The 26,178-nt window shown below is 37.2% G+C and overlaps 1 protein-coding gene across 2 annotated transcripts in view; it reads right to left on the reverse strand.

Moving 5' to 3' along the window:
* ROS1 (ROS proto-oncogene 1, receptor tyrosine kinase) overlaps positions 1-26,178 on the reverse strand; it is a 114,839-nt gene that overhangs the window by 34,156 nt on the left and 54,505 nt on the right. For both annotated transcript variants that reach the window (XM_040965308.1, XM_040965309.1), the window contains 13 exons: positions 24,852-25,114; positions 22,968-23,031; positions 22,454-22,656; positions 19,326-19,531; positions 18,275-18,558; positions 15,554-15,730; positions 12,324-12,526; positions 10,553-10,697; positions 9,584-9,816; positions 9,324-9,500; positions 5,715-5,883; positions 4,585-4,702; positions 719-909 (listed from right to left, as the gene is read on the reverse strand). In XM_040965308.1, coding sequence (XP_040821242.1) covers positions 719-909; positions 4,585-4,702; positions 5,715-5,883; positions 9,324-9,500; positions 9,584-9,816; positions 10,553-10,697; positions 12,324-12,526; positions 15,554-15,730; positions 18,275-18,558; positions 19,326-19,531; positions 22,454-22,656; positions 22,968-23,031; positions 24,852-25,114 — 2,433 coding nt within the window. The remainder of the gene's footprint in view (positions 1-718; positions 910-4,584; positions 4,703-5,714; positions 5,884-9,323; positions 9,501-9,583; positions 9,817-10,552; positions 10,698-12,323; positions 12,527-15,553; positions 15,731-18,274; positions 18,559-19,325; positions 19,532-22,453; positions 22,657-22,967; positions 23,032-24,851; positions 25,115-26,178) is intronic.

The raw sequence follows: 26,178 nt of genomic DNA on the forward strand, positions 1-26,178 counted from the left end.
CTTCTTAAGAGCATGGAGATAGTACCCGATAGCCATTTTAAAGTGTATAGCAGCCAGTTGTGTATAAACTAAAATTGAAATGTCAATGAAGCAGCCACAGGATGTGGTTAGGAACTTGCATTTTCTAACATTTTGGTCACTCAATACCATGTCAATTAACTCCATAGTGTTGTAATTTGTTGTTAATGTTATGTTGTGGCTTTTAACTGGATGGGATGATATTCTGCCAGCTCTGCTTTCAGACCAGAGATGGTCTCCCCAAGAAACTGTTGAATTTATCTGGACAATAACTTGCTAGACTCTCTTCATGGTCCATGCTCACAATGAAGGAATCATGACTGAATTTGAACTGTAATACTGCAACAAGGTGGAGGAATCCATCATAGGGAAAGGGTATGGGGAGGGGTTGGGAGAATCCCAGAGCCTATAAAATGAAATTAAATTTTAAAAAATCCTAACACAAAAAAATAAAGCTGTACTTATTCATTTGAAAAAAGAGCACGGAATTGATCTAGTAACATAGAAGAGTAGGTTATCATTACTAAGAGGAAAGAAAACTATATGACAGTAATGGTGTTCTAGTAAGATCACATCAGATGTATTGAATAATTCAATAGTCTAATAATACCGCCTACTATACTTACTCAGGCTTCGAGTGTACCTACCAATATCACTGAACCTTTATATAATAAGTACATAGGCAGACAAGGTAACATACCTCTAGCTAATAAAATATCCTCACTGATTCCACTGTATTCACCAAAGCCCAGATTATTTGCAGCTACAACTCTGAATTGAAATGTTCCTTTCAGGTTTTTGGACTTCCATGTGCAAATGCTACTGCAGGATCCATTAAATGCCATCTTCCAGCTTAAATTCTGGTTCTGTGAATCATTTGAAGTTCCCTGTCTGTAAAGGCAACAGAAATACTACATGCAGAAAAAACCTTGTGACAAAATATGTTACTGCTAATTGCTCATATATATGTATATATCACTGTAACAAGCAGCACAGAGGGTCTCTTATTACAAGTTGTACCCATGATCTCCATTCATTTCACATGATTCGGTGAATAAACATGGCGTGATTTTATAAAGCCACACTAGTGATGCATGGAGCCAAACAACTTATCCTACCAACAAGTTTATAAATAATCAGTAATCAACAGAAGCTGAAGATTATTTTCCTACTGTTTCTAATTTTTAAATTTATGTTCTCTTTATTTGAAAGGCAAAGAAAAGAAAAGGAAATTCCTTACACTAATTCACTTTCTACATGACCACAATAGTCAAAGCCAGATCATGCCAAAATCGCGAGGACAGAGTCCAAGTCTCCAAAGTGAATGGCAGAGACCCAAATATTCCAGTCATCATCTGCTGCCTCCGCATCCCCACTAACCCCACCAGGGCACACATAGCCAAGCATTAGCATTCTATATTAGAAGCAGAACAGTCAGGATTCAAACCAAGCATTCCAACATAGAATACAGAAATTTCCAGTGATGTCATAACCACTGCGAAAAAAAAAAAAAAAACAAAAAAACCTAGCTCCATGGGGATAGTTCCATGGCATAATGAGCCAAGCTTCCACCTGTGGCAATGGCAATGGCATTCCATTTGGGCACTGTTTGTGTCCCAGCTGCTTCACTTCTGATCTAGCTCCTTGTTTATGGCTTGGGAAAGCAGTGGAAAATGGCTCACATTCTTGGGCCCCAGTACCCATGTGGGAGACCCAGAGGAAGCTCCTAGTTCCTGACTCCTGGCTTTGGGTCAGCACAGTTCCAGCTATTATAGCCATTTGAGGAGTGAACTAGTAGATGGAAGATCTTTTTCTCTGTCTCTCTTCTCTCAGTATCTCTGCTTTTTGAATAAAAATAAATCTTTTTTTAAAAAGCTTGCTCCACTTTTCCTAGTTTAAAATCTGGAAACTTTTTCATCATTGTAAACATGTAAACCATTATAATTTTAACTGGTAAATTTGTATTTTTCCTAATATTCATCCTCTTATGTCATTTGGGTTTTTTTTTAACTATGTAGAAAAAATACAGATTAGACAGCTGATAAGGAAAGTGTGATAGCTCAGCTCCCAACATTATTATATCTGAACTTCTAAACTTCATTATTGCCTTATATATTGTTCTTCGTTGTACTTCAGTGTCATTTCACACTGAGTTTTTGTTTTGTTTTGTTTTGTGAAATAGGGAAAGAGGACAAGACCTGGGTCCAGAAGACATGAATGCAGGTACTTTTAACAGAATCACTGACTGAAAGCAGGATCAAGGTCTTCTAGCTATGTCTTCTCTGACAATGAAAAAGTATTTCAAGTTTGAAACTTTTCAGATTGCAACAGTTTTAGAACATACCAATATGTAGTAAGTTAGAAACTAGTTCCGGTCCTGCTAACTGGGTGGCTGGCCAAAACTAGCAACAGCATAGTGAACCAAAGCAGCAGCAGTGGGTAGATGAGATCAACAGGGCAGCAGCAATGATCATCATATCACAACTCTTTACGTGGCTAAATAACTCCTTATCATTAATTACAAAGTAAATGGCTCGTTACTTATTGCCATTGAGGAAGAAAATTAGTATTTCAACCATTGGTTGAGCACCTTGTATTTGCAATGCTAAGGTGATTTATGCAGGTTTTATTTCATTGCATCTTCACAATTACTAAAAGGTACATAGCAATGTCTTCATTCTACCAATGAAAAGAACAACTTAAGCCCAAACATGGAAGAGAGAAAGTATCTATGCACTGTATTGAATAATGTGTCCCAAAATGTATACCCACTCAGACTCTGGGAATGTGAACTTGCTTGGAAACAAGGCCTTGGCAGAAGTTAATAAAATCATTATAGATTAATATGGCCCTAACCCAAATGACAGTGACTTTATAAATGAAGGGAAGTCCGGACATAGATGCACACATGGAGAATGCCATGAGGTTGATTGAGGCAGAGATTTGAGTGAGCATCTGTAAGCCATGGAGCACCAATGCTTGCTTAGAGCCAACCAGAAGCTAAAAAGAAGCAAGCAAGAATGTCTCTCAAGAAACTTTTTTTTTTTTTTTTTTTTTTTTTTTTTAAAGATTTATTTTTATTATTTTTTCATTGGAAAGGCGGATATACAGAGAGGAGAGACAGAGAGGAAGATCTTCCATCCGATGATTCACTCCCCAAGTGAGCGCAACGGGCCGATACTATGCCGATCCGAAGCCAGGAGCCTTTTGCGGGTCTCCCGCACGGGTGCAGGTTCCCAAAGCCTTGGGCCGTCCTCGACTGCTTTCCCAGGCCACAGGCAGGGAGCTGGAAGGGAAGCGGGGCTGCAGGGATTAGAACCGGCGCCCATATGGGATCCCGGGCGTGCAAGGCGAGGACCTTTAACCACTTGCGCCACCGCGCCGGGCCCTCTCAAGAAACTTTAAAGAAACATGACCTTACTGACACCTTGATTTCATAATTCTAACCTTTAGAACTATAATAAATGTCTGCTGTTTTAGGTCATTCAATTGGAGATACCTGGGGGAAAGGACATGCTGTATGGATAGATGGAGTTATACACCTAAGATGTGACTGAAGTGAACAGACTTAAGGCATCCTGGTAAGAATTACAATGTAGCCTTCCTGGTAAATAATTCTAGTCACAAAAAATTCTAGTCACAAATCACTAGGACAATTCTGCAGATTCTAATCCACTTCATGCTGCATGAACAACCTTAAGAGATATTGTAAGGTTTTACTTAGAAAGAAAGCTAAGGGAATTCTCTAGCATGAGCAGGAAAACTTTTTTTAAGGTTATGGGAATGCCAGAGCAAGATGAAGCAAAAATAGATCCAAAGCTCAAGTTGCCAGGATGATAATTATGGACGTGACTTTTGTCCTTGGAGCCTTCTTAAAAGATGGCTTCATAGTCCCGTGAGGCGGGTGTTTCGGAATTTGGAATTCTCCCCTCAAGCTGGCATGAAATCTGTCCTTGTGGGCCAATTTTGTTTCCCTGAGCTCCCCACACTGGCCAGGTCTAAGTTGCATGTGCTGATCAGCTGCTGGCTTTCATCGACAGCACATTTTCAGTACTAGGAACACAGGGCAAGCTGAGATCTTGACAATACATAGACAATCTTATGTGTCCTATACATGGCAGATCAATTCAGAATTTTAATCTAACTTCACATTCTGGGAAATACTGAGCATATTGATAGTTCTCATTGTAGAATATGTGCCTTGCTAAAACAGATTATCATCAAAAATTTATAGGCATACCATCATCTGACATCAGACATCAGCTCAGATTCTTAAGCAGAATAAACAGTAAGTAATATTGGCTGTCAGAGCCCAAGACTGAATTATGTCCATAAAATTGTAATGAGAATTTGCAGGTCTCTGAGAATGCTATTCTCTTTACAACTAGTACTCCAAGGCCAACCTTTAGCAACTGAGTAAAGGATGTAGTGATGGGCATTGGGTCCTTAAATCAGAGATTCTTTTAGTTTAAATATGAATACACTCCCATCAGCATTATAACATTTAAACATCTTACAGGTGTTTGTTCTTTGTAGTTTACAAAACACTTCTGCAGACAGACATACCTGATCTCAAGAATATAATACAAAAGTCTACTTCCACGATCCTCAGCTTTTTCCCATTGTATTGAATTTTCACTCCCTTCTAATAATTTAGGAATACCTGGTTTACTTGGAACTCCAGCTTTGAAGGGAAAAGAGGAAATAGTGATCCATATGTTAGAAGTATAATATTACACTGATTTATTTTTTATACAATTTGCTTAATAAGAGGAAAGACAAACACTTGAAGAATATTTGAAACATTCTAATATGGATACATATTTTAAATGAGTACCTGAACATTTGACTAATTATGGATTAGATGGACTCATGATAGAATTAACAGTAAAGCTCAGCTTTACACAAAACAAGGAATAAATCCAAATTAGTAAATAAGCAGGCTCCCCCCATTCTAATAGGGATCAAGCTGAGGTTAGTTTTAGAGAACTAATATAATAGCCTGGTTAGATTTTTTTCATTTTGAGCATCTGGAATATAGTAATCATGTAATAAATGTTTGCTGAAACACCAATAATCCTATTTTCTTTTTTTTTTTTTAAAGATTTATTTTTGTTATTTTTTTTTCATTGGAAAGGCGGATATACAGAGAGGAGAGACAGAGAGGAAGATCTTCCGTCCGATGATTCACTCCCCAAGTGAGCGCAACGGGCCGATACTATGCCGATCCGAAGCCAGGAGCCTCTTTTGGGTCTCCCACACGGGTGCAGGTTCCCAAAGCTTTGGGCTGTCCTCGACTGCTTTCCCAGGCCACAGGCAGGGAGCTGGAAGGGAAGCGGGGCTGCCGGGATTAGAACCGGCGCCCATATGGGATCCCGGGCGTGCGAGGTGAGGACCTTTAACCACTTGCGCCACCGCGCCGGGCCCAATAATCCTATTTTCACTGAAAAATAAAGCTAGATAGGAAATCCAAATACTGAAAGGAGAAATAACTGTTCCCAACTCAGATTACCAAAAAATCAAGGCAACATTAAGTTATTACTATCTAGAAAGCTCTGAATCTTCAATATAATCTTTCCTGCACTGGAAATAGAAATATACAGTAAACTTTTTTTTAAATCCCAGCTCTAACGTTGGCAAAATAGAGCATAAGAAAAGAATTTAATTACCCAGATGCTGGTAATTGTAGCACTCACCTTTTGTCTTAAAGCTCTCTGCAGGTGAGGTGCTGTTTTCTCCTGTCATATAAACAACCACCACTCGGACGTTATAAGAAGTGTAAGGTTGGAGGTCTGAGATGTTACAGACATAAGCCTGAGTGTGGGTACATGAGGTTTTAACATGGTAAAACCCATTGTCTCTCCACTAGAAAAATAAATCACAATTAAAATTTTTGTTTCTTTAAAACAATCTATTTAGAGAAACATTCAGCCCCAAGGCCAGTATTAAAATCTGAAATTTACTCTCTGTTAAACAATTCTTACCTATAGCTGCTTTACTTCTATGACAACTACAATAAACATCATAATAGTTCCTTGGATACACTCTAGGTGGGAAATGTCCTTCTAACTTTATGTCATAAGGGCAAATTTTGAGCTGTGATGTTCTTGTATCCCTAAAAGTAGACACCATGATGACTTACAAACACCTAACACTCTTTTCAGATATGTGACAATGTCCTTATTTTCACCCAAAGAAAGCCTGGATTCCTTAAAGAAGGAATATTTTGCCCATAATCATTCGGCTACTAAGTAGCAGGTGTGGAAGTTAAATACAGGAAAACTGCTTTCACTCCTTGAGACGCTACATCTCTAATTTCAGGTCTCTGCAACTTTTTTCAAAAAAAAAAAAAATCCATGCATTTTGATCCTTAGTAACTGGCTGAAAATGGTGATGGCTTTTCACTTAACATAGACAGAGGGTGTGTCATTCTGCCAAGAGTTCTTGGTGTGTTTTTCCTAGTGGAGTTTCCAAGGAAGGTCAGTTTCCATAAATAAGCTTTGCTTTACATCTCCTTTTTCATCTAGCATCTACAAGGTCACATCATCTCATTATTTCAAGACTTTATAATATTTCTATTCAGTTAGAAATTATCTTTTGTAGCACCTTCAGGAAGTAGACCACTATGTCTCAAATTAATAAGGAGGAAAGGAGTGAAGGGAAGAAAAAGAGAAGAAAACAGGAATGTTGATACTGTGAAAATTGCTTTGCCCAAAAGTCACATTTGTATCAATCTTAGACAACTCAATAAAACAAACTGAATCTGTAATATTTATTCTGAAACTTCACAGGAACAATTAATTCTTGACCAACAACAACAAACAGAAAAAAAACTTAGACCTTCTCAGTCTTCCCTTCTTAAACATGTTATAGAAATTTCCTCCTGTGGGTAGTATAGATAACCCGACATTCTACCTCATCCAGAAATTATCAGAGCTCCCGACCAAGGGTACTGCTTGAAACCAGCACAGTGTTGGCTTCACTACCACAATGAATGTTCTGGGCAAACCACCAACAGACAGCATTGCCATGGGCTAGAGAGTAAATCACAAGGAAGTCAGGATCTTCCATTTGTCACAGGCCAACAAGTCCAGGGGTGAATACTGCCCCAGGAGTCTTTTCAAATTGTTTGGATAAGGACTGGCTAAGATATTTCAGAGTGTAGCTTCAGTAGCGTTTGGGTTTGGAAAGAATTCTCTTGACCAGATGACCAAAAGGTGCATGAGAAAAAAAAATTTACCAAAGCACAATAAATTCTTTCTTTCCAATCAGAAATCAAATATGTTGTTGTTTCACACGCTGCTGTGACATTTTCAGCTTTTGGTAATTAAAATTTGAATTGAAATTCAGGCTTGTGCTCAAATTATTCATTTTCCAGATAAGGAAAGTGAAGGAAAAAGACAGACATTTTTTCATTTATAAAAATTATTAATTAAAGCGACAAATTCAGCCTCGTAACCTGCTTCTTGGAATTTCAACCTGGAGTTCTGGGATCATGTCCAGCTGTCTTGTCATTACAAAGCAGTTTCAAGTTGCTCAGAAGCGTTTTCTACATATAGGTCACTCACTAACCTCTCAAACACCACAGCCTTCATGGTGCTCATCAACTAACACTCGTAGATGGTGAGACTTGTGGAAATCACACCATTCTTCCATTTTTAGTTTCATAGTTTTCTAAACTGACTATCTGAACATGCAGTGAGCAAGTATAACGACAGGAAGTTTAGAAACAGAAAAAGTCCTGAAAGTTGTCCTTCCATTCAAATTTTGAACAGTGTAATGGCTGCCTTCTAAATCACACTCCCTCCTTAGACTGCACCCATTAGGCCAGCAAGGGTGAGTCAGTGCTGGGGTCCTTTTCTTTGCAGCTGGAGTATCTGCTCACCCATGGCCTCTGACTCTGCCTCACATCACCAGTGGATGAGAAGAGATTGGATCATCATCTCCTCTAAGCTTTTATCATCTCATCCATCTGGGAAATGACCATTATTTATTTCTCTCATTGAGTTTGGACTGAAGTGCGTTAATCTTTAAATAGATGTCTGTAAAAAGGCAATCTTCTAATTTTTCCAGTTTAACTTCACTTTTATAAGGTGACCATTTTAAAAAATAGGCAACAAATCATTAGAAACATAATTAAAAGCCCACATAAATTATGGCCTCTTTTCAACTCAGTGTAGCATTCTTCCAGATTTTTCACAGTTTTTTTTTATCTAAAACATAGAAGATCTTAAGAAATATCATACATAGTACATTTTAAAAACATCCTGAGGGACAACTTTCTCTCATGAAAATAGGCCATAAGTATGCTGACTTGTTTTTAAGTTATCACTAAAATAAAACATTCCTAATCACACTTCCCAAATGCATAGATATATATAAGCTCATGTATAACCCCACAGATACACAAAACACATGTATAGCCATGAAAATAACAAGCAGTAACTATTTTTTAAGTAATTTATTCTAGCTGTTTTACCACAAAAATCAATGTAGGTTTTTCCTAGCAGTGAATTAGTCAGATTCATTGATTCCTTAAAATTCCATATTATTTTTGTATTAGCTAAAGCATAGAGTTTGAGTGAAAAATCATTTAAAATTTATGAACATCAAATTAGTTCAGAATAAATTGGGTTTACATTTTTGTTTTATCCTGTTACTACACAGCACAGCCCTTAGATGTCTGAAAGATTGTTTCAAAACAGGTCTTGCTCTTTTATTCATTTCTTTTTTTAGTGTTTTTCATGGACTTGAATCAAGAGAAACATGCTGATAACATCTAAAGTAAAACATTACAAAAATAGTAAAATGTGACTTTCACATTTCATATAGAGCCTTTTAAGAGCAAATTAATTTCTCCAGGAATTTCTTCCATTAAAAAGTAGTCCAACTGGACACTATGCTTGGTATATGCTTGCAATGAAAGAACCTCAACTGAACTTGAACTGTAGCAATGCAGCAAGGTGGAGGAATCCACCGTGGGGGGAGAGTTTGGGGGAGGATTGGGGGGGAATCCCAGTACCTATAAAACTGTGTCACATAATGCAAAGTAATTAATTTAAAAATAATAAAATTAAAATTTAAAAAGGAAAAAGTCTATAAAAATTGTCAATAAAATGAAAAATAACTAAAAACTTAAAAAAAAAGTAGTCCAGAAAACTTATTGCTTCTACATGTCAAAACTAAATCAAGGAATATTGTCAGACCCATCATTGATTTATTCAACAGAATGCTCTAGATATATGAAGAAAAGATCTCCCAATTTACTCTAAATTATAAAATAGAATTTTTCACAAAAAGTCTACCTTCTGGAGTTCAAACCAAAATCGGACAAGCTTAACATTAGATGGCGCCTTCCACTCTAACTGCAGGCTAGTGTTCTCCGGGCACAAGGCATACGGTTTCTCTGGCGTATGGAACGTTTTGACAGTGATGGGACGACTCTCGGTACACCACATTTCCTCTGAGTGACAGGCCAGAACCTTTTTGTTTAAAAAAAAATCATAACCTTTTCAGAATTGTGTTCTTGACACTAGCAATAAATAGGGCTTAAAATACTCTGTACCTTTAATACATATAATTGTCCACCAGACAGTCCAGGAACTAGGAGAGTAAGCTTTCCACTTGGAAATTCACTTTGTCTTATAGGAGTCTCGGGAATTCTGGCCAGATGTGAAATCACCAACTGATAACGGACTGATTCTTTAGGTCCATTTGGCCTGTGAGATTCTCTCCAGGAAATAACGAGGCTGGTGTCTGACCATACAGTGGCATTAATGAGAAAAACTGCCTCTGGTACTGAAATAAAGAGTAATGAATGATAAGGGATGGTGCAGCTGTACTGAGATGTAGAAAGATATAAGGGAGTCTTCGTTGAGAAATAATCATATCACGTAAGAGGAATGAATAAGCACAGAAGGAAAGCTAGAAAGCTAGCCTCTCACAGCACAGAAAGATAACAAGGCACCCAAAAAGTTATTTTTGCCTAATGACTAAACATTCTCTGACTCCAGCTTAATGTCATGGCCAGGCATGAATAGCCTGATTCTGATGAATTCTCTGAATATTATCAGAGACTTCTAAAGAACTGCATGACTTCATAATGATCACCTCTTTAAAGGATTCTAGATGTTTTTTAAGGGAATAGTGTCATATTACTCTAGCTCTCAGTAGTCTCGGTACAATTCCCATGAAGTAAAGGCTTGGTTTTCCTTTATTACTTCTCACATACATGACCTAGGAGTGATAGGAAGAAAGATACTGTGTAGTGAAACCAAAGAATGTGTCTCTTGGTCAAACTTGACCGTGGTGTTTCATCTCCATGTTGATTCCTACTTTGGTAGACTATTATTTGTCACCTTTAGGACTTAGAGCATTGAGTCACCGAAATATTTTCCCACAGACATATTTTTCTATTAAATTTAAATAGTTTGTGTTCGTGTAATAGATTGCTTAACGTTTGTATACAATACACAGACACACATATCATATGAGTCTACTACTGAAAACAAGTCACACCAAATCTACAACTCACCTCCACTTTCAGTTTTTCCCCAAATCGCCTTTCCCATAGGTAACTCTTCCATAGGATCTGAATAATAATTCTTCATAGCTATCCTCATGATATATGTTGAAAATGGTTGCAAACCCTCAATTTGGGCTATCCTGCCCTGAAATTCCTGTAATTAATTTTCAAAGTCAATACTTAACAAATGGGTAGCAAGCATTTTATCAAAAAGAGCAAAATTTTAAAATTTCTGAGTCAGTCAGTCCTAATCAAATCACAACTGAATTGACTAATATTTCCAAAAATATATGCCCATATGCAACCCTCAGTCAGTTTGTGATATAACTCGATTCAATTAGGAAATTACAACTAAGAACACTAATTCATCTGCATTACAATGAAAATTCAACAAGATGATATTGTAAGGCTGTGACATAAGAGCCAGTACAAAAGTTCTTAAAAACAAAGATTAAAAGTCCAGTGTCGCAGCATAGCATGTGGAACCCCCTCTACCATGCTGGCATCCCATATTGGTACTGATTCATGTCCAGGCAGTTCCACTTCTGATCCAGCTTCCTGAAAATGGCCTGGGTAAGCAACTGAATATAGTCTAAGGTCCAACTCACCCATGTGGGAGATTTAGAAGATGCTACACTTTCCCGGTTTCAGCCTAGCACAGAATTGGCCATTACAGCCAAGTGGGAAATGAACCAGTACATGCAAGATTTCTCTTGCTTTCTCTCCCTCTCTCTTTGCAACTAATTTTCAAATAAATAAATATAAATCTTCCTTTAAAAATGAAGTTTAAGAGAGCAAAAAGATTTTACTTAGATCACTGGTTCTCAACCTTTACTGTAATTTAGACTAATCTTGGAAGTTTTACAGATTTTTTTATGCTTGGCTGGATTACATAACCAAAAATTCTGATGAGATTGCCTGAAGAGGTTAACTCTTGCTGCCTTACACCCATGTTAACCAACAAGAAAAAGATAAGATAAATCAGCTCTAGTAACAAAAATGTTCAATGCCACAAGCCCATTTTTGATCAGTTAAAATAGAGAAAATAAAGTTAAAAGTCACATACAGTTTACGGCAGAGCCTACAGAGCTTGGTTCCAATAGATCATGGTCAATTTTACCTTTTCAATAAGTTAATAAAAGGCAAAGAAGATAATGGATATAGATGATTCCATCACTAGTATAAATGAATCACCAATGTTACTCATGAATGACTAATGCCAGTTCATTCAGGAAATACCTAGTGAATACTAGCCGATGTCACATGCTGTGTGAGGTGCTAGGAATATAGTGATGAATAAAAACAGGGACAGTATTTTAATAACAAGGATCCCACAATCCATGAGGATTGCTGACAAGAAATGTCAGGCACAACTCTTAAATTAACACAAGGGAGAAAAAGCTTATGGCATTGTCTTCATCCTATTATTTATTTCTTACTCCTCATTCTTCAGTGTGTTGGTTGGGCCACTAAAGCAAATCTCTATCAGTCTCTGATTTTGACCATTGCGGATGAGACCAAACCCAGTAGTTTCAGAATACTTAAAAAATTGTCATCATGGCAGTCTGTCACCTTAGCAAAGCTAACCAACTTCTGTAAAGCTGAACTTAAATCCAGATATGAAGACTAAAACATAATATGTTCTGACAAACCACTGGCTGTATGAAGTTATATAATTCTGCATTTCAGAAAATATTGGAAATACTTCACTACAGATAATAATTTTGTATCCAAAAGTCAATGTGTTCTTATGAAAAATGACGGCTAATTCCAATCTTACCAGCACTCTATATCCCAGTTCAGAGCTGTTTTTCTCATCCTTAACTTCCGTGTAATAAACCAGATATGTTGGAGTAGGGTTGGTGATGCCATGCAATACGAGTTTTGTCTTGGCAGGAGGTAATCTAATGGTAATGCTAGTGTTAGTGGCATTAAGTAGAGTTGGTTCTGCAATATCTGAAGCTAGAGACAGAAATGCTTTATCTAAAAAAAAGAAAGATTAAATGTATACACCCACAAGTATATAAGGGGAACAGCAATTATTTAAACGTCAAAACAAAAATGGCTGCATCTTGATAGTTTTCACAGACACTGCTGGATTCTATCCAGTACTCTCCTGCTCTCTGTCAAGTCCACCTGTTTGACAGTGCTTAGGATGCCAGGCCCAGGGAAAGAGATTCAGTTTCCAGGGTTCAGGGGCAGCTGGGGCAATCATGTGACACACTGAGTCTGCTCAGTGGGATATGTGGACTTTTGGATATCCAACCCCATCCTTCCCCATCTACAGATCCTTATTTAGGGCTCAGCTCCTGCATCTTCTTAGCTGCTAGTGAACCCAGAAGAAGAATATTTCCTTTGTGTTCCAGCCACACCCCTCAAGTTCTTCCACCACATCACCAGTCATTTTGGTTCTGAGGACACTTGAAAGGCATGAGAGTTGGAGCAGAATAATTTCACTGAAATTTAAAAACAGGCTGTTCTTCAGTTCAAATAATACTTATTCAAAAAGTCAAGTTTGTGCTAAGTTCAAGTCTATAAACAGATGAAGGGATGGTCATGTTAACAATCAAAACAATAAGGTGATTCAGAGGTCATTGCTGTTTTCTACTTCTGGTTTTTTATTTAATGAATGTGGTATGACATGTTGAAATGTTGTAATATTATGATTAATGGCAGGAAATCCGTTTTGTCTTTTTTTTCATTTGCTTTTATCTTACACATTTGAAAGATGTTAAATGCCTCAGGTGAAAAAAAAAAGCAAAATAACTTGTAATTACTTAAAATTTCCAGCAGATGGAGGTAAAGTACTCCTAATGTACCTAGCAGGTATCAAAACTGGCCCTGTGCTCAAAGGGGTGTGACTGTATATGTATTTGAGTTTGTGTGTTTATTTGTGAGTGTGCAGCTGCTTGTGTGTTATTCAGCTTCAAACAGATGCTGTATGGAGTTTTTAAAACAGACTTTTCACATGTAGTGCCGTTTTAGATTGGCAGCAACATTGGGATGAAAGCACAAAGATTTCCTATGTATCTCAGCTCCACAGCTGCACAGACTCCTCCATATATTTATGCCTGAATATATTCAAATCCACCTTGCAAATTCTGTGACACTTAACATGTAATTAAAGTTATTTACAACAACAAAATGATCATAATTCTTCCCTCTTATCTCTTGCATTATTGCTGCCGTTCATTTTGCTTGCATGTAAACATACATAAGCCCTGCACACACATATACAATTGATTCCTTAGCTGTTATTATCATTATGAACAGTCATTTGTTAGATCAAGTAAGAATAAGAAAAATCAAATTTTTATTTTGCCTTCACTTTTTACCTTTTCCAATGTCATTCCCTTTTGTGCAAATCTAAGTTTTGACCTATATCATTTTTCTTCTGTGTCTATAGTTCGATAGCTGGTATTGCTTTGAGAAAATTCTGTTATTGCTGTTTCAAATGTTTATTTTCTCTCAGTACCCCAGTCCCTATATTAGCTGAAACAGGATGATCAGAACAGTATGAAATTGGATCTCTCAGGTCAATTAAATTCTAATAAAATCTTAGGAAGAAAAATTCTGGCTCACTTCCCCTGAGGAAAGAGCTGATTAAAATGACACTACGCTAGTGTATTTTCAAATGCTTTGCTTCCCCCTACCCACTAAGTCTTCAGTTTGCTCACCTTTCAACTTTCAGAAAGGAGTGTCAGCAGTCAAGATTCTTGGGTTAGAAGCCAGAAGCCACCTGAACTTTTAAAATATTTTAGATATCTTAAAGTGGAAAATGAAATGTTTTATGAAAAATATAAACTAAATTTATGTATAAATTGTTTTTAAATATTGATTTATCTATTCAAAGGTTGCAGAGGAGGGGAGTCAGAAAGAGAGACCTTCCATCTGCTGATTTTCAAAATGGTCGCAATGACTGAGGATGTGCCAAGCCTAAGCCAGAAGCAAGGAGCCAGGAGCTTCTTCTGGGTCTCCCAAACAGCTGCAGGGTTCCCTGCAGTTAAGCCATCTCCCACTATCAGTGACACATTAGCAGGGGCTGGATCAGAAGCAGAGCAGCTGGGTCTCTAACTGATGCTCATATGCGATACTGGGATTACATGTGTGTATAAATTCTTGCTTTTTAAAATACTTGCTTTATTCTTGCTTACATTTAGGCAAGTAAGTGGTTTTGTTGGTGGTAGTGCTGGTGTTGATTTCTGTCCCTCTTCAGGACAGAGTTATACGTCGTTTAGAATGACAATTTGCACTTTCATGGCAGTTTCCCCATGAAAGAGAGCGGATTACCCAACTCCCTACTAATGTACCTGAGAAATCAGTAGAAGAAGGCCCAAGTGCTTTGGCCCTGTCATCACATAGGAAGCCTGGATGGAGTTCTTGGATCCTGACTTCAGCTTGCCTCAATCCTCCAGCCACTTTGGCCATTTGGTTGTGGGCCATCACATGCAAGATCTCTCCCTCTATTTTCTTTCAAATTAATAATCTTTTTAAAGCATATATATTTACGTATAGTTATATATACATATACATGGCAGCAAAGATTTACACATCATATGTAATTACATGATGCTGCATATTAATACATAAGACTTCAATATGTAACTGACATAATGCCTACTACCATATGACACTACAACTAACGCTGTCACTTTGCCTTGAATAATACCTAAGGTTTATGTACTGCCTGTTGACACCACTAGGAGTACTAAAATGTCATCAAAAGAGAGACAAGGTATGGAAGAGAAGTCATGGGAGTGAAAGAAGATGAACATAGATGATGACGGGGCACAGATGTAGACATGTTGCTTGCCACAGTCCAAGCTGTGGATATGCATAGAGATGATTTGTGATCCAGGGCATTATGGCAATTTACTGAAGACTGACAAAATTTGGAGCAGTGCTGAGAGCCCAAAAAAGAGATTAGCAGAACAGCCTTGGAGAAAGATATTATAAGATGTTCTGACACTAACCTGGAGAAACAAACTTTTGTGAATGTGACTTCATTACCTGGAAAAGGCTGTACAGCTGAACTGTAAGCCAAGATATGTGTCCCTCTTAGGACCTTCGTCTGGGAGAGGATGGCCCCATTGCTTTTCCTTGCTTGATGAATCTGTGAGCTGTCCTTCTCTGGCATGATCCAGTAAAGAAACTCCCCATCCACAGTTAAGCTAACAATAGTTTTTCCTGTTGATCAAAACATAAATTAAAAAAATAAAGAACAACATACATATAAAAGCCTTTTTGCTATTATTGCAATTGCTAAATTCTAAATTTTGTATTTTAAAAAATTTCTTTTTTATTTAATTTGTTCATTATTTTGTCTCATTTGGTCAAATGAGATATTTTCAAAGACTCACTCCATATCAACTCAAAAGGTAAATAGTACTGTAATCAATCTCATTTTGCAAAAGTGGAAGAAGTCAAATAATCCACCCAAGACCTGAAGTTAGTAAGGGGCAGAGTCATAACATAAAACCTACTGACGTCGCTGAAAGTCAAACTGACAATCGCAAGAAGATATTATTTGATAGACATAGGACTCAGTGTTCTGTTCAATATTTTTTACCACTTGTTTGGAATGAATGTCTAATAAATTCATGTTTCTCCAATTTGTAGATAATACCTGATTTGTCAGTGCAACTAGCTTATTGGGATCAGCATTGAAATTCAAAAATGTTACTGCTGAACTATGGGTTGGATTTAAATATAATCCTAAACATAAATCCTAAATTCTGGGTTATTTATGATACCATTCCACAGGTTCAAGGATTTCCCCTTCTGTCCTCCAATTCCCACTCCCTCTCATACACACTGATTTCCTCGATATCATTACAACAGGATAGTGCTTCAGCAACAGTCACAAGTTCTACATTCTGCTATTTAACTGTATAATAACACTGTAGGTTTAGACTATGGTAAAAACTCAGGATACATCTGTTGTCAAGATACGTTTAACAGTTTCATTGGGTGTCCTCCTTTTATTGGGGAGTAGAGACAAACACTGTAATGTATCCTCACTTTCCAATATGTGAATTTCTATTATACAGTTCCCCTAGATGAACATATGCATATGTACATACCTGTTTATAATCTTGAACATATATATCTTCAAGATTATATATATATACACATAAAGATAGAGAGAATTTTGCATGAATATTACCTTGTATCAGAAAGAACATGTGGTATTTGTCCTTTTGAGATTGGCTTACTTTTTTAAGATTTATTTATTTTTATTGGTAAGTCAGATACACACACAGTAGGAGAAACAGATAGGAAGATCTTGTAACTCTGATTCAACCCCAAGTGGCTACAACGGCAGGAGGTGAGCTCCAGTCTGAGGCCAGGAACCAGGAGCCTCTTCAGGGTTTACCACATGGGTGCAGGGTCCCAAGGCTTTGGGTCATGCTCAAATGCCTTCCCAGGCCACAGGCAGGGAGCTGGATGGGAAGAGGGGCTGCCAGTGCACAAACCAGCACCCATATGGGATTGGAGAACATGCAAAGCTAGGACTTTAGCCACTAGGCTACCACACCAGGGCAAGGATTGGCTTATTTCACTAAGTATAATGGTCTCTAGTTGGAACCATTTGGTTGCAAATGGTAGAATTTCATTCATTTTAATGGCTGAGTAGTATCCCACAGAGTACATGTACCAAATTCCTTTAGCCATTCCTCTTTTGACAAGCATCTGAGTGTCTTCACTAATGTAGATTATGCTTTCTCATATGCAGATTTCATTTCCTTTGGATAGTTTCCCATTAGTGGGATAGCTGGGACATACAGCAGATCAATTTTCAGTTCTCTAAGCACTCTCCATACTGACTTCCATAGTGGCTTTACTAGCCTACACTCCCAGTGACAGTGAAGGAGGATAGCTTTCTCCCTGTACTCATGCCAGCAGGTGCTGTTAGTAGAATTCTGAATGGATCCAGTCTCACTGTAATTAAGTGGAATCACAACGCAGTTTCTATTTTCATCTCCCTGATGACTAAGGAACCTGAGCATTTTTCATATGTCTATTAGCCATTTAATTTTGTCATTTTAAAAAATGCTTGCTCATTTCCTCTGCCCACTGCTTTGCAGGATTATTAATTTTTCCGTCATTGAGTTTCTGAAACTCATTGTAAATCTTGGACATTAGTCCCTTATCAGTTGTATAGTGTGCAAAGATTTTCTCCCACTCTGTTGCTTGCTTCTTCACTTTGGTGATGATTTCCTTTACTGCACAGAAGCTTCGTAGTTTGATGTAGTCTCATTTGTTCATTTTGGCCTTGACTGTCAATGCTTTAGTGACTTTTCTAAGAAGTTTTTTCCAATCCCTATAACTTACAGAGGGCTTCCTATGTTTTCCTCTAGTTTGATAGTTTCTGGGTGCATATTTAGGACTTTGATCCATTTAGAGTTTATTTTTGTATAAGATGAAGTGTGAGAGTCTTCCCAATTCCCCATTAGCCATTCAAAATAATAGAACGGGAGGCAATTCTTCCAAACTCTTTCTATGAAGCCAGTATCACCTTTTTCTGGAAACAACTTGAGTTGAGCTCTACAAAAATATCTGCCATATGTTTCCCTGGAGGTGTACTGGTTAGGAAACAAAAATATCTGCCATGGTCCAAAACCAATATCATGTGTATTTTCTTTTGAGTATATATGGAATGCAATCCTTTTTTATTGGGGCAAAAGAGGCAAATACATAAAGAGCTAAATACATACATCAGCCTCTTACCTTGCATAAAAGGCACCATGATAACTCTCCAACATTGACATCCTTCCAGATCAGTGGCCCAGATCTCCTGTTCTTTGGCAAAGTATATCTTTGGGTATTTTAAGTCAGAACTATCAAGAGTCATTGCTGCACTTAACTCATATTCAGTGATATTACAAGTACATTGACTTCTTCCATCTTGGTTTGTGGCTGTGGGTTGCAGGATGCGATGCAAGCTGTGATCGATAATACTGCAATAGAACATCTGATAGCCAAAATCAGAAACTTCTGTCCAATACAGGCGGCTATAGGGGAGAAAAGACCCCCAAACTTAATGGGTAAAATACATATTTTTGCATGTTTTACGTCTCCACGTAAATGCAGCCTTTAGGTAGAGGAAATGAAATAAATAATAACAAGAAATCTAAATGATAGCATTTCCATGGATACTTCAATAAATCTATTTACCACTAAAACCTTGTTCTGTCATGGTCTTAGATACTGTGTAAAACAGTTCAACACTTACTTTAAATATTAATTTCTTCTGTATACTTCCTGGCAATACCTATCTGCACTTTCCTTCTTTTATGTTTGTTCATGCTTCTTAACACTAGCTAACAAAATACTCTGCACCCAGGTTGATGGCACAAAAAAATGTCTCCCGCCTAGAAAAGTGCTACTCAGTTGCTGAATGAAGGCAGAATGCTGGGTTTGTGGCTGTTGCTGAAGAACTATACTATTATAATAATATGGGGGAAATGTTGTGAAGCAGAAGAGGGAAATGAAGGGGAAATTCCCAATCCTACAAAAACATATCACAAATAATAATAATAAATTAAAACGATTTTTAAAATAAACTTTGCTTCTTCCATGCACCTCTACCTGCATATACTCCTTGGATTCTTTCCTCCACAAATGTGACAATAACCTGGACCCCAGAAGCCAACAACAGAATCATGTACCGTAAATTAAAATAGTCGATAAGAATCACTAAGCATCGTATTTCTCCATCAATGACATATAATATTAAACAAAAGCTATTACAAATGAGTCTATTTCACTGCATTTATACCTTAAAAGAGGATACACAGAAAAGGAAGCTATAGTTGAGTTCCTGTTGCAAATCTTCAGCTCCTTGGGATGTTTCACTTTGTGCTCAAGATCCACATCAAATATTTGTATTCCATTTTGTGAATCTTTCCATACAAAGTAGAGATGCCTTGAAATCCAGTCAAGTGCAATAATTTTGATATCATGAGCCAGAGCATCCCGGAATAGCTTAACAATAGATGGAGAAGACAAGTTAAAAAGATAGTGTACCTTTTAAATTTGAAGACTTTTTGGTAATCACCCATACCATTCATTTTCTACTAATCTTCTTTATAATCCAAAACCTCAATAGTTCTGGACATGGGTGCTCTTCTCACATTGTCCATTTTTGTTAGAAAATTTCACTTACCGTAGTTTTCAATCACAACCCACAGCTATTGTGAAAACTCCATATCTCAGGCACCATCCCCCATAGAACTATTGACTCACTTATCAAACTACCTACTGAATCTCTCCATATGAAGGGCCCCAGAGATGGAAGTCATTATCCTCTGTGTTTGTATTTGTATGGATTCCCAACACCCACCTATCCTAAGAAGAATTGTCCTAGCAGATGTAGTTGCTGCTTCCCTTCTTCACATCACTGCCTATACTGAACTAGTTCCTTTGTCCATTTCTCCCCAATTTGTCCCCCTCTTTTTTCACTTCACTATTAACTAAATCAACCTCTTATGTAACCTTGCCCACATGAGTGGGGAGCCATGCAGTTGGGTCGAATGGCATGGGTGTGTGATGAGCACCACTCCTTGCTTAGCAGGGCTACAAGGAGTTTCTGGCTGCAAGGCAGGGCCCAACAGAATGTCTCTGGTCACTTCATTGCTGCCTCATCCCATTGTATGCACACTCAATCACCTCTCTGATGTTTCATAGAATTCTCCTGAGGGCGTTGTTATTGTTTTTCTGTTAATGTGAAGTGATTCCTGTAACTGGTATGACACCTCAAATTGATCCATCATGTTATGATAAAAGCATCTTCAGCGAAGTAAGGCAATGACACACAGCTAAAAGTATACAGTAGTACAATTGAGCCCCCAATGTCTCCAAACATCCTGTTATGTGCCCACTTTTGTCCTGAAGTTTGCCCTAGTATAACTGATGTTTTCCTTAAGAAATGGCTTGATAATATCTTGGAACAGACGGCAATCATGGAGGTACAAAGAGTTTGTTTACCATGCGCCTCGAACTGTTATAACACATGATATGACACATTTTAGTGTCTCACCACAGAAAGCAAAAGTATATGGGGCATCTTCTAAAGGGAAACAAAACAAAACCCCCTCAAAATGGCTTAAAATCTCAATCTTATGCTGGCACTTATATTTAGGGAAAGAAAACAGTTTATAAAAACTTCCATCTTATATTGGCACTCATATTTAGGGAAAGAAAACAGTTTGTAAAGATAAAAGGAAGTTTCTTGTAAAGGCCCTTTGTAGATTGGCTGAGTTGCCTTGATCCCTTTCACTGCCCTTTCACAAAAGAACAAAAAACAATTGAATCAGCACTAGGTAAAGGTGATGGTAATTAATGCATGATTTGATTATAAGAATTAGCAAAGAATCTGCTATATGCTTTTATAAAATCCTTTCATTTATGAGCTTATAAATCTGAACTCTTAATATTTTAAGCAATATTAGTTAGTTTGCATTTAGTAAAAGTTGATTTTGAGTATAAGTAAACCACTTGTCACTATGTAACCACATGCACTGCCAGCCGTGGAGTTCCTGGCTTCAGCCAGGTGACTGCAGGTTTCAAAGAGTAATGGTTTGTTGAAAATGTTTTCTTTGAAGCAAAATTATATTTTCTTTAGGATTGTTTTTTGTATTCTCTTAACCAAGGAGTAAAAATGAAACAATTGGATATTGTGCAAAAGCTTGTCATGATTTGTGTATAAATAAAGAAGGCAACTTTTCTGAGTTGTCCATTATGAGCATCATGCCATAGTGGTCCACGTCTTATCTCTTCTTCATATCGTCTTGCCGATCCACGCATCCTTTGCAAGCTCTCAAGTCAGCCAGAACTGTATTTGTGTGATAAACTTTTATTTGTGTGATACATGTATTTGTGTGATAAACTTTTATTTGTGTGATACATGTATTTGTGTGATAAACTTTTATCTGTCTCACACTTAAACTTCTCATAGTCAACATGAGACAGAAAGGTCACTATAAATGACAGAAACTTCATCCTAAACACACAATTTGACCATGTGGGTGACCAACTGAATTTCTTTAATGGCTTATTGTTGGCTTCCAGATCGACATCTGACTCAGAAGGGAGGTCTGTTGTGCATAGGCTTCTTTCCACCTACTGAGCTTTAGCTTTTGAATTTCATTGCACTGTCACCATCACCTCCATTCCAAATCCTCTTTGTTTGTAGCTTACTGAATATACTCCGGCTCTTTTGTCTTCCTGACACTCATTGGCTCATCCTCACCTTCACCTGGTTCATCTTTGTGCCCAAAGTATTTTATCATCACCCCACCCTGACTTGGGTGTTCACTCCTGTGAATGAACATACACTGCTCTCAGGATAAGAGTGGAGTTACAAACGATGACTTATCTTTATTAGCTAGCATTTAGCAAATGTGTTCTATGTGCTAGGCATTGCACGATGTCTTTTGCATAAATTATAACAGAATTTTCATGGGAACCCTATGTTGAGCTACTGCTTTATCACAAGGGCCAAATAGCTTGTCCATGGTCATAGACCTAGTAAGTGGTGAGGCCAGAAATAAGTTCTAGATAGTCTCATTCCCTAAGCTCAGCCTCTTAATCACCATGAATTACTCCCTTCCTAGTACTAAACTAATACAACACTGATTGTTATAAGCAAAAGCTAGGGGTAAGTCACATCTGTATCCAGGATCTAACACAGTGCCTTAATCTTGATAACCATTTAGTGACTTAATCCTGGATAATATTTGCCTAAATCTATTCTGTATTTATTTATGGGCAAATGGTTTTATAACACCTGCCTTTTCAATTGTTCCAATTTTAATGGCTCAGCTGCTGGCCATTTTAATCAATAGGGTAATGTGATATGCAAATACTCTACTTCCTTCATTTCAATAGAGTAACAGGAGGAAATACCTCAGAGCTGGAACGGTTGCTCAAGTTGAGAAGGAAAAGCGTGTCTCCCTGAGTGTAATAGCCCATCTTGTCATCTGCTGTGTAGCCTACTGCACCCACGTCTCTTTCTGCTGAAAAGGTCCACACAACTTGATTTTGATCCATATCTAAAATAGCCATCTTGTTGCCAAGAAGAGTTATGATGTAAGGAAATGCGTTGATTTCTATGAACAAAAAACAAGTGGATAATATGGATGAGAAAACTAATTTTGGATTAGCAACGTCTTTTGGGCATAAGAAGCAATGTGCAACTTCAAGACCCACTTTGTGCTCAGCTAATACATCGGTTTCCACCAAGCCACTCTGCAACCCTAGGCTGTTTAAACATTTTTTTGTTGATTATAACAATTTATTATTTTATTTGACCTTAACTCCAACTCAAAGAAAGTGCTCATATGTCCAAAGAAATTAGTGTGTGACGGGGAATTATAATCCATTTAGGTTGCCATCTACACAGCTTTCAGATAATAAATACCTGATGTTTTAGATTTTACTATGTCAGAAAATGGTCCTGGCCCCTTAGATGTGAAGACTCGAATCTAAACAGAAAGAAACATAAAACTGTATTTAACATGGTTGTCAGTGGCAGTAAGTTTTGAGACTAATAAATTATGAAATATTTTATTTCATACTCAGATTATTAACAATTTCTAATAACCACATTTAAATATAAAGCAATACATAATTAGAGTGAAAGTAATATCCCATATTGATGTTATTGGATTTTTTTATCTAGAAAATATGAAGAAATTGCACCAATCTCTACTGCCAAATAATAAAGTTCCCAATAAAGTTCTGAGAGCTTTATTTATGTCATGAAAACTGATATATATGTTCATTTGTTAATAATCACAACATAATATATACTCATATCAAATGATCATGATATGCACCTTGAACAAATACAATTCAAATACAATTTTTATTTCTCAATTCAATATTTTGAACTAAATGTGTAGTTATTTCCAAAATTAATTTATATAGATAATTGAATAAAGACAAAATAGTACAGATCATAATATACTTCCATTTCTCCTGAATTATACTAGAAGCTTCCAATAATTAAATATACTATTCTATTTAAAAGGGAGATTTGCAAAAAAAAAAAAAATAAAATTTACAGTTAAAAAACATTCTGTATTTCAGAATTTTCATATACACTATTTCTTTTGATCCCTACAACTCCTAAACCTGGATCATAATTAAGAAAAGCAACTTATCTACAATGACACATGAAGAAATTGGCATCAGAGCCAAATTTTCCAAGGTCTAGACACTTCTTTTCCCACAACGCCAGGCTATGCTCTAATAATAAAACAATTTTAATTTTTAGATATAATTTATTATATAATAAATCATTTTCATTGTCATGCCTTGTATACATAAAATATTCTGCAAAAATGACATCTATTATAACGGCCTTAAAAATAGTTTCCAGTGTTCCATCCTTCAACAAAAATTGGATTGTTTGCATTATACTCCTAGTAAATTTGATTACATTCTTTATGCTCCCACTTCATGTATGATTTGTCATGGTGTATGTATACACTTATAGCCAGTAGTCTTCTCTTTCACACAGAAGTCATTAGTGATACTTATATACAGATCTCACTTGGTCATTTAGACAGGCAGAGAGCCAGACTATTTACCTACAGTAGTCATTATTCTTAGTAAATAGAAATATGTGTTATTTTTAACATTGACATTTTTATACAAGAATATGTAGATCTAAAATGATCAAATAGTTACTAAGTTAGGATTTTGTAAAGAGAAAAAAGATCCATAGGAAACTCAAATATCCAAACAGTTTCTCACTTTAAAAAATGGAAACTAACTCAAGCTTTTTAGAATATTGTCACAATGAGATGTTGATGTGGATATGAAAATCATCAAATCACCTATCATAAGTGGAAATGTGACAAAGTGGAAAGAACAGTAGAAGCCAGATGATGGCCTATCACTTCCCAGGCATACAGTTATTTCATTCAGGGACCTTCACAGTACGAGGATCAAATGAGATAACTAATATAAATTATTTACTACAGTATAAGACCTGTAGTATCTTTAAAAAAAAGTTCTCTTCTTTGAATCTGAAAAAAAAAATCTGAATGTGAAAAAGTTGTCAAAATATCTTTTGACTGCTTTGAGCACAGTATACCTCACGTATGCTATTACTGTCCAGCATATCAACCATACTCAATAGTACTCAAGTACTAAGGTATTATTACAGTATCCCAAGTGCCCTTATGATCACACTTGTACTTCAGCCTTCTTACAGAGTGGCGGATTCTGAACCTAGTCCTTTAGCTAAGTTGTTGCTGCACTACGTAATTTCCTTTATTCCAGTTTTCTCTCATACCTGGAAGGCAATTTTGTATCCAGGGCTCATGGCCTCAAGTCGAAACGATGTCACTGAAGGAGCGACATTAACAGCAATCCAGTCTTCTAACATTTCCTTTGTGTCACTTGGGTTCCATATTTGATAGAAAATTTCAAATCTTGTTAACACACCGTTTTCATGTAAAGGTTTGTTCCACCGAAACTCCACCACAACTTGAAGCTTGTTGTGGTGTTTTCCATTTGGGAATACAAATATTCTTGGCCTCTCTGGTGCTGATGGGACTGGAAGGCAGAGACACAGAGTGGAGAACACTAAGCTGACTTACCACTCATGATCTGAGCATGGACTATCTTAACAGAAATTATTTTGCATTTCAGACAGTTAAGGTAAATCTTTCTCATTCTTAATGATCTTCAGGAGAGGATACTTATTTTTTCAGGCTCCTATCCTGGTATTTCAGTAAATGTTAATGACAGGGAAGATTTTCTTAGGCCTAATTCAATTCCCTCTTGAGAACACTTTCCACGTGTGTCCTGCCCGGATAGGCAGCAGCTGGCTTTCTTAGTAAATTTCAATATTCACTCTTTTTTTTTAAAGATTTATTTATTTTATTTTTGGAAAGGTGGATATACAGAAAGGAGGAGAGACAGAAAGGAAGATCTTCCGTCCGCTGGTTGACTCGCCAAGTGAGCGCAACGGCCGGTGCTGTGCTGATACGAAGCCAGGAGCCAGGAGCTCTTCCAGGTCTCCCACATGGGTGCAGGGTCCCAAAGCTTTTTGGCTATCCTTGACTGCTTTCCCAGGTCACAAGTAGGGAGCTGGATGGGAAGCAGGGCCACCGGGATTGGAACCAGTGACCATATGGGATCCCAGCACGTGCAAGGCGAGGACTTTAACCACTACACCATCAAGCCAGCCCAATTTCAATATTCACTCTTATGTTGTAAGGTAATTTAGCTGGAGGTAGACATTTCAGCCATCAGGAGGAAAGGCAGTAGCTATAATCAACCTTGAGCGTGTTGATAGTGTAAAATACAATATGCTAGAGTTTTAGACCCTTGGGTCTAAGTCCTCTACATCATACTAAGCCCTTAGGGGGCAGGAAGTTTTGGAAAAGACTGATAGCATCCCAAGAGTATGGTTTAAAAGTCCCCATTCAGAATGGGGGCTAATCCAAGCCATTCAATGTCTCTGGTATTTAATCAAGGCAAATTTTTTTCTGCTTGATTTCCAGGTCATGTTATTCAAATGTGACTTTTCTTTCTTGATGCTGCCTAATTCCCCTATTCCATTAACTGCTTCTTTATTTTCAGCACTAACAATATTATTCAGTCTTACATTACGT

Source organism: Ochotona curzoniae, unplaced genomic scaffold, assembly GCF_017591425.1.
Source record: "Ochotona curzoniae isolate NIBS_2020 unplaced genomic scaffold, NIBS_Ocur_1.0 scaffold_3890, whole genome shotgun sequence".
In the NCBI taxonomy this organism is placed as follows: Eukaryota; Metazoa; Chordata; class Mammalia; order Lagomorpha; family Ochotonidae; genus Ochotona; species Ochotona curzoniae.